This window comes from Arvicanthis niloticus, chromosome 22, assembly GCF_011762505.2.
Source record: "Arvicanthis niloticus isolate mArvNil1 chromosome 22, mArvNil1.pat.X, whole genome shotgun sequence".
Classification (NCBI taxonomy): domain Eukaryota; kingdom Metazoa; phylum Chordata; class Mammalia; order Rodentia; family Muridae; genus Arvicanthis; species Arvicanthis niloticus.
In genome coordinates, this window is record NC_133429.1 from 834,921 (window position 1) to 849,113 (window position 14,193).

The window sequence follows — 14,193 nt, forward strand, 5'->3', positions numbered from 1 at the left end:
ACATGAGTGACAAGGGACGTTTACAGAGTGCATGGACATGAGTGACAAGGGACGTTTACAGTGTGCATGGACATGAGTGACAAGGGACGTTTACAGTGTGCATGGACATGAGTGACAAGGGACGTTTACAGTGTACATGGACATGAGTGACAAGGGACGTTTACAGTGTGCATGGACATGAGTGACAAGGGACGTTTACAGTGTGCATGGACATGAGTGACAAGGGACGTTTACAGTGTGCATGGACATGAGTGACAAGGGACGTTTACAGTGTGCATGGACATGAGTGACAAGGGACGTTTACAGTGTGCATGGACATGAGTGACAAGGGACGTTTACAGTGTGCATGGACATGAGTGACAAGGGACGTTTACAGTGTGCATGGACATGAGTGACAAGGGACGTTTACAGTGTGCATGGACATGAGTGACAAGGGACGTTTACAGTGTGCATGGACATGAGTGACAAGGGACGTTTACAGTGTGCATGGACATGAGTGACAAGGGACGTTTACAGTGTGCATGGACATGAGTGACAAGGGACGTTTACAGTGTGCATGGACATGAGTGACAAGGGACGTTTACAGTGTGCATGGACATGAGTGACAAGGGACGTTTACAGTGTGCATGGACATGAGTGACAAGGGACGTTTACAGTGTGCATGGACATGAGTGACAAGGGACGTTTACAGAGTGCATGGACATGAGTGACAAGGGACGTTTACAGTGTGCATGGACATGAGTAACAAGGGACGTTTACAGTGTGCTATGGACATGAGTGACAAGGGACGTTTACAGTGTGCATGGACATGAGTGACAAGGGACGTTTACAGAGTGCATGGACATGAGTGACAAGGGACGTTTACAGAGTGCATGGACATGAGTGACAAGGGACGTTTACAGAGTGCATGGACATGAGTGACAAGGGACGTTTACAGAGTGCCTGGACATGAGTGACAAGGGACGTTTACAGTGTGCATGGACATGAGTGACAAGGGACGTTTACAGAGTGCATGGACATGAGTGACAAGGGACGTTTACAGTGTGCATGGACATGAGTGACAAGGGACGTTTACAGAGTGCATGGACATGAGTAACAAGGGACGTTTACAGAGTGCATGGACATGAGTAACAAGGGATGTTTACAGTGTGCATGGACATGAGTGACAAGGGACGTTTACAGTGTGCATGGACATGAGTGACAAGGGACGTTTACAGAGTGCATGGACATGAGTGACAAGGGACGTTTACAGTGTGCATGGACATGAGTAACAAGGGACGTTTACAGTGTGCATGGACATGAGTAACAAGGGACGTTTACAGTGTGCATGGACATGAGTAACAAGGGACGTTTACAGAGTGCATGGACATGAGTAACAAGGGACGTTTACAGTGTGCATGGACATGAGTGACAAGGGACGTTTACAGAGTGCATGGACATGAGTGACAAGGGACGTTTACAGTGTGCATGGACATGAGTGACAAGGGACGTTTACAGAGTGCATGGACATGAGTAACAAGGGACGTTTACAGTGTGCATGGACATGAGTAACAAGGGACGTTTACAGTGTGCATGGACATGAGTAACAAGGGACGTTTACAGTGTGCATGGACATGAGTAACAAGGGACGTTTACAGAGTGCATGGACATGAGTAACAAGGGACGTTTACAGCGTGCATGGACATGAGTGACAAGGGACGTTTACAGTGTGCATGGACATGAGTAACAAAGGACGTGGGCAGGTTTTAAACAGATGTTGTCGATCCATCGTGATGGGAGCGTAACAGGAAGATGAAATCAAAGCAGTGTGTACTGCTGTTGGGTTGTATTGTGTGCATGGGTCCTATTGGGTTGATGTGTGAGTCCCGCCTCTGTCTCACCATGTGGCTAGGGCCTCTCAACTGTGTTCACTCCACGCTGGTGCCAAGCAACATCGGGCTGTGAGAAGCCACAAGACTCCACTCAGGATGAGAGAGTATAGTCTGAGGTCCCACGGAAAGCCAGATCTCTTGGGGGAAGGGATGAGCTCCAGCTGCTTCTCCCAGAGATGAGAGTCTTAGTCCCAGCGACTGCTTGGCTGGGTCCCAGCTGGCTTGGCTTGGCTTGCTTGCTTGCTTGGTTTGCTGGGCCTCCGTGGCTAAGAACATAGAGAGGTCATCAGCAGATTAGGCGGCGGTTCGGTAGTTGAAAACCTTCTTCACTGTTCCCCACTGCCCGTCCCAAAGAAGAGAAACCATCCATGGTCTTAAGATACTTATTGTCATGGCAGAAAATGGAAACTATACCCAGGTATTTTCAGGGTGGGCCTGAGGTTAAATACCTTTTGCAAGGGAAAGGGTCTGGGAAGGAATGTTCAATTGGCTATGTCCTTCTGGCCTTTAGGTATCTCATTAATATGGAGAACTGTCTTGAGGCTCTGTGGCCTGTAGTCACACACTCTACCTGTGGAGGGGCTGGAGGCGTTGTCCTATGTGACTGGAGGGCGCCACTCTATGGAGGTCTTCAGCCTCATGTCAGGAGCCTAGAGTCTGGGAGAGAGGCGAAATGCATGCCGTCCCTTGCAGGGAAGCCTGCAGGGTTTCTGGCAATTTCCAGCAGGTGCTCGACCAGAAACCATGCTGTCCTTTCACAGTCCTACATATTGCTGAAAATAATCCTACAACATGAGCAGACTCTGAAATGATTTATAAGGGTTTATTAATTAGCCATAATAGAGGAATCAAATCAGCTAGGTCCAATTGTTGAGCTGAGTAAAACAAAGTACTAATATATTGATGAATAGAAAGTATCTGGAACATGAATCCCTCCTATACCATTTGATTGGCCATCAATAAATTTAGTATCTGCCTGTGGAATGGGAGTTTAGACAGCTTTTGTAATAACAAATTCCGTTTATATGATGGAATCCCACATCTTGCCAGCTGGATAATGATTTCCTATCCTTCTGTGGTAACCTCCAAACAAAATTTGAAAATCCATAGAGTGTGTAACACTCTTAAAAACTCATTGTTAGTTAGGGGTAACATACTGCATCAACTATCACACCCATAGAATTGTTGGCACCAGGTCATCCACTTTGCTAATTAAGCATGAAGACTAAGGAGAGCAGTTCCTGTACTCTGACCCTTACTTTGAAAATAAATCCATTCCAAAGGTTTGTCTTCTGGTATTATAAGCCCTGTAGGAGACAATTTAGTGGGAAAAATAAATGTAAAGGCAGTTAGGGTCCACATGATGTACATATGCCTTTCAGTCTCGATTCGACAGCTGTAGGTCTTTCATTGCGTTTTGCGTTAATTTGAGAGCACTGTTCAGTGTTGTCCAACCTAGAGTTTTAAACAGGACTGGTTAGTGTATAGTTAGGTGTTGAATATTTTTATTTTGCTGAAAGTTACTTGAAATACAAAGTGTAGTCCATGCTGCAAGAACGAAATTGATAAACAATTCCTCTTTGCTGTGTGCCGGAGCTTACCTAGGTTGTAAAAGAAGCCCTCTTAAGTCCATATCAGGAAATGGTAGGAATTCTACATTAGATTAATGATCAAGTTCCTTACCTGATGAAATCACGTTTCAGGGTGATTTTCAGGCACTGGAAGATCTGCGTCTAAAAGAAACTATAGTAATGGAGCTGAGGGGTTGTCAGCTGGTGAGACTGTGATTACTTTCAATTTTGCTTGAAAAGGGAAATTTGTTTCTTTTACCAATTTTAAAGTTTGACTATCTAGTTCTAATTTATTCAGGAATTCATTATCTGTAACCCAACATAAGGCAAAGCCTTTCCTGGTTTCTCCCGCCATTCTCACTCACATCCTCTGAGGGTTCCCACTCTCTCATCTCACTGGTGATTTACACTCCCTTTCAGCTTCTGTCACTGTTCTACAGGTAGGGGTTCCTGAGAGAACAGAGCCAGTATAAGTGCTGGACTAATGTCTAATGCAATAGCCAATGTTATACAAAGCCCGAGTCAATCTATACTCTGAGGGTTAAGACATGTTGCCTGAGTAAAGTTCTCATGAGTAAAGCTGTGTACAATGACAAGAACAAGCACAAGTGTCACACACATACTTTCCAACAGAAGCATATAAAGCATAGTTTAAACTTTGAATTGAACGACAGCAGACAATGATGAGCATTCTCACTTGCTATCTGCTATACCTGCTATACGTTTTACAATGTGTAGTGCATTGTGTGTGTTGGGGGGGGGGTGGTGAATGTGACTGCGTCTTTCATTTGTATACATGGTGTCCAAGGAAACCAGAAGAGTGTATCAGACCTTCTGCACCTGGAATTACAGGTAGTTCTGAACCATCTGATGTGAGTGCCAGAAAACAGTTGGGTACCCAACAGAATCAGTACTATTGAGACAACATTCTGGACCCTAAATATGTCATTATAATGGAGAAAATGAAGAGGCTCCATTAGGCCTCTGCCTTCTATCACTTTCCAGTGCTGAAAAGTCCCTAGTCCATGGTCACTGAAGAATTGGAAGGATTATCTATCGCTTTACAAATTGCTTCTCATTGTTATGTTTAACACAGTTCTTTTATTGATAAGAGTGAGGACAACAGACTTAGTTGACTAGAGATTGAGTCTAGATGTAGCAGGTGTTTGCTCTTGGTGGGTTCCTCTTCCTTTCACCCTCTTCCACCCGTCATCTTCAAACCTTTAATACTAAGTACGTGAGAAAAAACTATAAAGGAGAATAGGAGGTGGTGTCATCGATAGACTGCATCCTGCTGATTAGGAGGTGGTGTCATCGATAGACTGCATCCTGCTGATTAGGAGGTGATGTCATCGATAGACTGCATCCTGCTGATTAGGAGGTGATGTCATCGATAGACTGCATCCTGCTGATTAGGAGGTGATGTCATCGATAGACTGCATCCTGCTGATTAAGAGTGTCGAGTTCCTTGGGCAACTTTGGCTTTTCATCATCAGGATATCTAATTTCTTGTTGGTTTGTGCATGACTATGTAACAAATCATGACCAACAGCATCCACCACCAACCCGTAACCCCCGCCACCTGTCAGGGCCTTACCATTTATATGCCCTTTGAAAAGTCCCCAGAATTACAAATGTCACACAATTGCACAAATAATCTGCCTAGAGCACAAGGCAAATTATAGTCACCTGCTGTGCATCAGCCCCACATCCTCATACCTGGGCTTAAAAAAAGTCCTATATTTCAGTTTTTTAAAGATACCAATATTAAAACATCCACACTACATCCAGATTATATTAGAAAAATATCCATAATGAGAGATACAGTTGTTTGGTTGGTGGGGGTGTTATTACATTTTGTTTGTTTTGGATTTTATGAGACAGGATATCTCTACATAGCTATGCCATCTTGAACTCACTATGTGATCCAAGCTGGTCTCAAACACAGAACTACATCTCCCTGTCTCCCAAACTGGGATTACAGGCGTGCGACTCAACACCCTGCCCAGTTTTTTAAATGACCTATTGTTGAATAAAGAATGAAAGGATACAATGAAAGCGCATGCCTTTAATCCCAGCACTTGGGAGGCAGAGGCAGGCGGATTTCTGAGTTCGAGGCCAGCCTGGTCTACAGAGTGAATTCCAGGACAGCCAGGGCTACACAGAGAAACCCTGTCTCAAAACACCAAAAAAAAAAAAAAAAGAATGAAAGGATAAAGGAAGATTTAAACAGGAATCCTCTTCTTTGAAGAACACTTCTTGGAATACAATGTATCGATTGAGACTGGTAAATCATTTACGCTCTCAACATTTTGCTTAGTCATAATTTCACCGTTAATAATTTTTACCGGTGTAAGATACACCTTTGCGGGCTGGAGAGATGGCTCAGCAGTTAAGAGCACTGACTGTTCTTCCAGAGGTCCTGAGTTCAATTCCCAGCAACCACATGGTGGCTCACAACCATCTGTAATGGGATCCGATGCCCTCTTCTGGTGTGTCTGAAGACAGGGACAGTGTGCACATGTACATAAAATAAATTAATTAAAAAAAAAAAAGCTACACCGTGCTATGATGTGCACGTGCTACGATGTGCATGTGCTAACCAGAAGACAACTTTCAGGTGTCTGTTCCCTTTCTGAGTCTGAGAGATCAAACCCAGAGAGTCAAGTTATGCAGCAAGTGCCTTTATGTAGTAAGTGAACTCACTGGTCCTTGATTAAGTTTCAAAACTATTTATGTAAGTGCTGTTGTATAGGTGTGCACACATCAAAGCCTAAGTATTTAATAATCAAAAAGACAAACTTCCATGAGCAACGTGGGTCTCCCAGAACAATCTCAGGTCATCACATTTAACAGCAACTACCTTTACTCACTGAGAAAATTCTCTGCCATTCATGCTTCTGAGAAAGTGTTGAGAAGTACTTACTCTTCAGAAAAAACATAACCAGTAAAAATAGATGGCAGTATATCACTTTCATTTGCAAATAAGTTTTATATTCAAACATTGTGTGTTCCTCTATCCTTGGGTGACAATTTCTATATGATTTGAGAACAAGACCATATTTTAATGATGAAACAGTTCTACTAATTGTACATGAGCACCAGTGAGATTGCTTAGTGACATAAAATAAAAATAAATGTGCTGTGTACAAGGGTCTACTGCATTTATTAGACTCATGTGTTTCTCTCCAGTAGGAATTCTTTCATGGCTTTGAAGACTGTAAGATATGGAGGCATTATCCCATTGATTACATTGATAGGGTTTCTCTCCAGTATGAGTTCTTTGATGAAGATTATACTGATGTGCCAAAACTTACTGCATTAATTATCACTGTAGGGTTTCTCTCCAATATGACATTTTGTGTGATTATGAAGACTAGTATAATATGCAAAGGCTTTACCACATTCATTACATTCATACAGTTTCTCTCTGGTATGACTTCTTTCATGTCTATACAGATTACTGCAATATGCAAAGGCTTTATCACATTGAGTACATTTATACGGTTTCTCCCCAGTATGAGTTTTTTTGTGTTTTTGAAGATATCTGAAAATTGCAAAGGATTTACCACATTGACTACAATCATAGAGTTTCTCAAGAGTGTGATGTTTTTCATGATTTCGAAGATAACGACGACTTGCAAAGGCTTTACCACAATGATTACATCCATACGGTTTCTCTCCAGTGTGAATTCTTTCATGTATTTGAAGATCACACTTTAATTCAAAGGCTTTACCACATTGGTTACATCCATATGGTTTCTCTCCAGTATGATGTTTTTCATGATTTTGAAGACTAGTACGACTTGCAAAGGCTTTACCACACTGAGTACATTCATAAGGTTTCTCTCCAGTGTGAGCTCTTTCATGTATTTGAAGACTACTGCGACGCGCAAATGCTTTACAGCATTGATTACACACATAAGGTTTCTCTCCGGTGTGAATTCTTTCATGTATTTCAAGACTACTACGCCGTGCAAAGGCTTTGCCACATTGATTACATCCATAGAGTTTCTCTCCAGTATGATGTTTTTCATGATTTCGAAGACTACTACGACTTGCATAGGCGTTGCCACATTGACTACACTCATAGGGTTTCTCTCCAGTGTGTGTTTTCTCATGTGCTTCAAGATTACTGCGATATGCAAAAGCTTTGCCACACTGATTACATACATAGGGTTTCTCTCCAGTATGAAGTATTTCATGTATTTGAAGATGACTGCGAGTTGAAAAGGCTTTCCCACACTGATTACATCCATAGGGTTTCTCTCCTGTATGAGTTCTTTTGTGTATATCAAGATTACTGTGACGTGCAAATGCTTTACCACATTCACTGCAATCAAAGGGCTTCTCTCCTGTATGAGTTCTTTCATGTATTGAAGAGCACTGCGACTTACAAAGGCTTTACCACAGTGATTACACTCATGGGGTTTTCCTCTAGTATGACTGTTTTCATGTTTTCGAAGACTACGGAAATTTGCAAAGGCTTTACTGCATAGATTGCATTCATAGGGTTTCTCTTCAGTATGGATTCTTTCATAGGTTTGAAGAAAACTCTTATGTGCAAAGGTACATTGATTCTTCCCATATCCCTTATGCTCACAAGGCTTGTATCCACAATGACAGATGTTATTCCTATTAAAAGAGAAATAACAAACAGAAGGTTTCACACTGCATACACACAGGTTAAGTTCCTGTTCCACACAGACATGTGCTATAGGGATTAAGGTTTCTCCATGACAACAACCTTCTTGTTTCCCATAAACTGTTCTCACTAAACTCTGGAAACTCACTACAAGTATCTGAGTAACAGTAGCTTTACTATGAACTATTTGTTTACAAAAGGTCTTGGACACTCACTGGTCCCCTCATCAATGTGCATGCTTTTTGAATGGGATGAAACTAAATGGACTGACAGTTCTCACACATGGCTCTCCCAGGCTATGTCTAAAACATTATCATGTGTTAAGGTATTGTTTCTTTGTCTTGTTTCTTAGAGGAACCCCTTGCAAACACAGGTCAGCTACCTGAAACTGAAGTACACGGCCTTGTGAGAATGAATAATCACCAGAACACTTAAATCTCTCCTTGTTTACACTCTTGCTTTTCTTTACACCTTCAGGGCACATGACAGTGTCCTCAGTGATGCGTTTGCATCAGCTTGCACGTGACTTTTACCTTCCATGTCCTCTAGAACTTTGACAGTGTTCTTCAACGATGCTGTCTTCCAATTTGTAGCCTAGAATACAGTAACAGGAAATTTATGATATATTATTGAATAGTATGCAAAATTTGAGTTAGAATCTTTGGTAAACCTGAGAACCATGTATGATTATTCACCACATTCTTCTTCCGTCACAAGACAAATCACGGAAGTCCACCAATAACCAAGAAACACTTGTCCCCTTGTCTAGCAAGTGAAGGAAAACTCACATTCTTACCTATAGCAGTGAGGTTCCTGCACGTCTCCAGCATCACATCTCTGTAGAGACTCTTCTGAGAAGGACCCAGCAAAGCCCACTCTTCCTGAGTGAAGTTCACATGCACATCCTCATAGCTCACCGCAGCCTAAAATATCCCACATAAGGACATATAGAAATGGTGAGACTGACTGCACTGTACGTGTACATTTCGCTGAGTATATAATTCTGGGTGTAAAACAGATAGGTGCTATTGAGTATACATTAGCAAAACTGTATCAAAATCCCTAACTTCAAAAGAGGATGGGCATGATGAATGTTATAATGAACACCCTCCCTATCAGTCATTAAGTTATTAATTTTGCTGAGTAGTAGTGGGACACACCTTTAACACCAGAAGGTGGGAATGAGAGGCTAGCAGAATACTGTGAGTTTGAAGCAAGCCTGATCTACACAGTGAGTTCCAAGACAGCCAAGGCTACACAAAGAAACCCTGCTTGGAGAGGGAGGGGGAGAGGGAGAAGGAGACAGGGAGATAGGGAGAGGGAGACAGAGAGAGCAGGGAGGAAAAGGGAGAGGAGGAGGAAGAAAGAGAGAAGGAAGAAAAGGAGGAGGAGGGAAGGGGAGGGAGGGGGAGAGAGGGAAAGGGAGGTAAGAACCCCTGATAAAGAGATGGTCTCCTGTTGTTTTTTAAAAAATCTCAATTGTTTGATTTTACCAATAAAGACTTGGGAGCCAGACCCTGCAGTGAAATAGCTCAAAGAGGCAGAGAAAACACCCAGCTCATCTTCCTCCTTAGCCAACATCCCAATGCCATCTCAAACACAGTCACGCTGAATGTCCCTCCCTGTTACTTCTTATTTTCTGTATCAGTCCTTCTGGCTTCCTCTTATTCTCTATGGTTTTTTCCTATGTTCACTCCCTGTCAACTGGTTGCTTGCTCCACCTTTTGACCTATGGTTGACTTTATTGAATCCTATTTACAATATGCAAGCAGCAAGCATTTGGATTAAAGGTGTGTGCTTGGTCTGAGCCACACCACAACTAGAATAAGGTTTTTCCAGAAAACAACATAATCTCAGGGTTTACAGTGTGATCAAATATCCTGCAACAGCCTTGGTACAGGGCTCACATTCTATGAGACAATGTCTCTGTCAAGAAACCATCCTATGAACTAGGATACTCACCTTAAACCATCCTAATGAAGGAGATGTAATAATTATTGTTTGTACCAGGGCCCTGTCTCTTAGTTAGGGTTTTACTGCTGTGAACAGACACCATGACCAAGGCAACTCTTTAAGAACAACATTAAATTGAGGCTGGCTTACAGGCTGAGGTTTCAGTGCATTTTCCTCAAGGCAGGAACATGGCAGCATCCAGGCAGGTGTGGTGTAGGAGTTCTAAATCTCCTAAAGAGAGTTCTACACCTTCATCTCAAGGCTGCTAGCAGAATACTGGCTTCCAGGCAGCTAGGGTGAGGGTCTTAAAGTCCACACCCACAGTGACACACCTACTCCAACAGTGCCATACCTAATAGTGGCATCACAGGGACTGACACAGGATTATTCCATCAGCTAATATTAACCATGTGCTGTGTCCCCACTGCACATTCCTTTTCCAACATAGGACAGGGTGCCAACATATTAATGAGTTTGAAGAAAAGTGTTGTGAATGAGAGAAGGGTCTTGTTAAAAACAAATCAAACAGGAGCCTTTTCCATAAAATACTACTGAGCTCATATTGGAAACTAGGAATTCAAATCCTCTCTCCTTCGTTTCCAGTGCAGCAATATGTTAGAATACCCAAATAAACAGAAGTGAGGCCAGACACCGGCTAGCCCAGGGTAAAAGATGCAACCACCATTTTCCTTAGAATTAAAACCAAGTGCAGCCTCTGTCTAGGGCAGGAGACAGGCTGACCTAGATCCAGAGTCAAGTTCCCCTTGTTCAGGCACTGCAATTGGAATGATGCGGTTTTTTTTCTTGGCCACCCTGAACTTACTTCTAACGTGACCACACACAGAACAACATTAAGGATGATTTAACACTGCCTCCTGCCACACAGGCATTGAGCTGCCATTGCCTGATCCACCTGTGAATACGTGGGGCCACAAAGCCTGTTTCAGTGTTTTTAAATTATATTTTTGAGATCATAATTACTTCATTGGCCTTTCTCTTTCCCATGTATTCCTAGCAAAGCAATGTCACCCGGACACTGTCACAGCAGCACAGCAGACACAGCACTCGCATGTTGGCCCACAGAATCCTGGAAAGAAGCATCATGCTGCTGCCCACTGGTGCTGCCACTACAAGGCCTTCCCAGAGACCCTCTGTGGCAAGGGCCACACAGGTCAAAGGACTCACACTTTCCAGCCCTGCCTCCCACCCAGGAGCACACAGAGCCATTCTACTGCAGATCTGCATTTAAGAAGAAGTTCTTCCAGCCTCCCAGAGCACTTTGCTTCTCCTCCTAGGTGTAGAGTGCACAGTCAGTACACACTCAATGTGCACTTCGGCCATCCCTTTACCTCAGACCTAAGAAGTCCTGCAGCCAACCTTACGTCAAACTCAAATAGGAACATCCATTAAAGCAAAAGGAGGCCATGAATTTGAATGCAGAGAGGGTTATGTGGAGACCAGGAGAGAGAAAAGGAAAAGGCCAAATGAAGTAATTATGATCTCAAAGCTCTATTTTAAACACTCAAACAGGCTTTATGACCCCATGTATTCAAAAGAATAACAATTTATATTAGGAACACACAAGAAGAACTCATACCATTTCTCTCAGGACATTTCTCTCAGCCAAAAAAACAACAGGCCAGCTTGGCAGGGCCACACCTATCTGCTCAGGTCTTCTGTTCTGGTTGAACTAGTGCAACTACACTAATGTGGTTTCTAGAAGAAAATTCTTTATTATCCTGGCCTAAAGACCCTAAAAGCAATATTTATCAGGACATTTATCAATCACCTAAAATTGATATCTGACTAACCAAGGATAATCCTAACTGCAGACAAAACTGGCAAACTTTCCGTCTCGTTTCTGCCACCTTTCTCTGCGCTGACAACAAACCTCACACGCAGATTGTCTATCCGTCTCCTTTCTGCCACCTTCTCTACACTGACAACAAGACCTCACACGTTGACTGACTGAGCTTCTATTGCTCTAAGGGACAACATTTACCTGGGGCTGGCTTACAGATTTGGAGTCTCAGCCTATTATCATCAAGGCAGGAAACATGGCAGCGTCCAGGCAGGCATGGTGCTGCAGGAGCTGAGAGTTCTACACCCTCATCCAAAGGAAGCCAGGAGCACTGTTTTCAGGCAGCTAAGAGGAGCTCTCAAAGCACCACCCCCACAGTGATGCACTTCCTCCAGCGAGCCCACACCTACTCCAACAAGGCCACACCTCCTAACAGTGCCACTTCCCATAGGCCAAGCATATTCAAACCACCACAAGGACAATTGACTGATTCTTCCGCAGGTCCCTCTGCATTTGACTCTCCCCAGGAAACGCCTGGGCTCCGTTAGGACACTCATTCCCTTGTCTCCTTTCCTTCTCACTGACCTGAATACCTTATTCCCAGCACTGAGTGGCAGAGGCAGTTTTAGGTGTTCAAAGACATTCTCAATGACATCATGCAAGGAAAGCCTGGCATTCTATGCTGGATAGTTTTGTGTCAACTCAACACAGGCTGAAGTCATCTGAGAGGAGGGAACGTCAACTCAGAAAATGCCTCTGAGGTTGGGCTGCGGGGAGGCCTGAAAGGCATTTTTTAAATTGCTGATTAATGGGGAGGGAACAGCCATTTTGAGTGGTGCCTTCCCTGGATTCCCTAAGAAAGCAGGCTGAGCAGACCCCTAGGGAGCCAGCAGTAAGCAGCACTGCCCAGCCCTGCGCCAGCCCCTGCCTCCGTGTTCCTGCCCTGCGTGAGCGCTCATCCTGACTTCTATCAATGACGAACAGCTGCGGAAGTGTAAGGCAAATAAACCCGTTTCTCCCTTTGGTCTTGGTGTTCATCACAGCAACAGAAAGCACTGCTGTGACATCTAGCTTTTAAAATAAATAAATTAGTAACTACTTGAGGAAAATTGAATAAAGTTCTTAATAACTGAGAAACATAGAATAACAGAAGAAAATCAAGACTAGAGCGGTGAGTTGCATACACAAGTGACACTGCTGCAGTGGTTAGAGGGAGGGCGGCCCCACAGGCCCACAGCACAGAGTGGCACTGCAGGACAAGGACTGGGAGGTCTGGCCTTGTTGAAACAGGTGTGTGACTGGGGCATGATTTGACTTTCAAGGGCCCAAGCTGACTGGCTTTCTCTCTTCCTGTTGCCTGTGGGTCTGGATGTATAACTCTCAGCTGCCTGTCCAGCACCATATCTGCCTGCAGGCTGACATGCTCCACGCCATGATACAGTGGACTGAACCTCTGAGGGTGTAAGCAAGCCTTGACTGTTTTCCTCTATAAGACTCGCTGTGGTCACGGTTTATCTCTTCATAGCAATACAGCAGTAAGATGGAAGCCGGTACCAGGAAGCAGGGTATTTCTCTGAAAGGCCCGGGCATGCTTGTTAGAGAGGGTCTTGTGTATTCACCTGCTCACTTCGTTTGCCCCAAGATCTGGTTACAGTTTGGACACAAGCATTGTCATGACAATTGGACCGTCCCCTGTATCAACATTAGAGAACATTCCCCCAATTATCTGTGATTGGTTCATAAAAGGCTGAACAGCCAACGACTTAGCAGAGGAAAGAGGTAGGCTGGACTTCCAATCCTTGGGTCCCTGAGAAAGAGAAAGAGGAGGAAGAGACAGAAAGGAGCCCCAAGGTGGAAGAAGGAAGGTAGCCATAATGCATAATGGACCACGAGGATTCACCATGAGACACACAAGGAACAGAGTACACCAGGTCGCCTCTAAGACGGCAAGCAACTTGAAGCATGTGACTGGAAGTGGCAAGTATAGCACAGAGAGGTAGGCTTCTTGGTTGTTGTGACTGAAGCTTGTTTCAATAAATCTTCACGTCTCTGTCTCACTATTGGGAAGCTAGCTGGATAGAAGAAACTGCCACTTTTAAATTTCCTACCATGAATGCTGCTTGTTGGCAGAATATGGACGTTAGAGCTTTGAATTAGAACAGTGGTTGAATGCTTTAAGTGGGGCTTCATGGAGCACATTAAAAGATCATGGAAGACAATGGTGCTGAGAACACTTAGGATGGCCTGGCTTCAAGAGTTTTCAAGAGAATGTAAGTGGCCTGAAGACCATTCATTCTTGTGATATCTTGTGAATGACATGGCTGCTTTCTAACCTTGTTCAAAAAAATCCAC

The 14,193-nt window shown here is 43.6% G+C and overlaps 1 protein-coding gene and 1 long non-coding RNA gene across 2 annotated transcripts in view; both read right to left on the minus strand.

The window, feature by feature from the left end:
- The window catches only part of LOC143436467 (uncharacterized), a 44,922-nt gene that overhangs the window by 27,116 nt on the left and 3,613 nt on the right, over window positions 1-14,193 (minus strand). Inside the window, 4 exon segments of the mRNA XM_076920854.1 lie at window positions 6,767-7,818; window positions 7,821-8,077; window positions 8,621-8,681; window positions 8,884-9,010. Of these exon segments, the coding sequence (XP_076776969.1) occupies window positions 6,767-7,818; window positions 7,821-8,077; window positions 8,621-8,681; window positions 8,884-9,010 (1,497 nt within the window).
- Window positions 1,852-3,630, minus strand: LOC143435768 (uncharacterized). The gene is made up of 2 exons (XR_013106192.1): window positions 2,443-3,630; window positions 1,852-2,137 (listed from the first exon to the last, which is right to left on the minus strand). It is a non-coding gene; the product is annotated as an uncharacterized LOC143435768 (long non-coding RNA).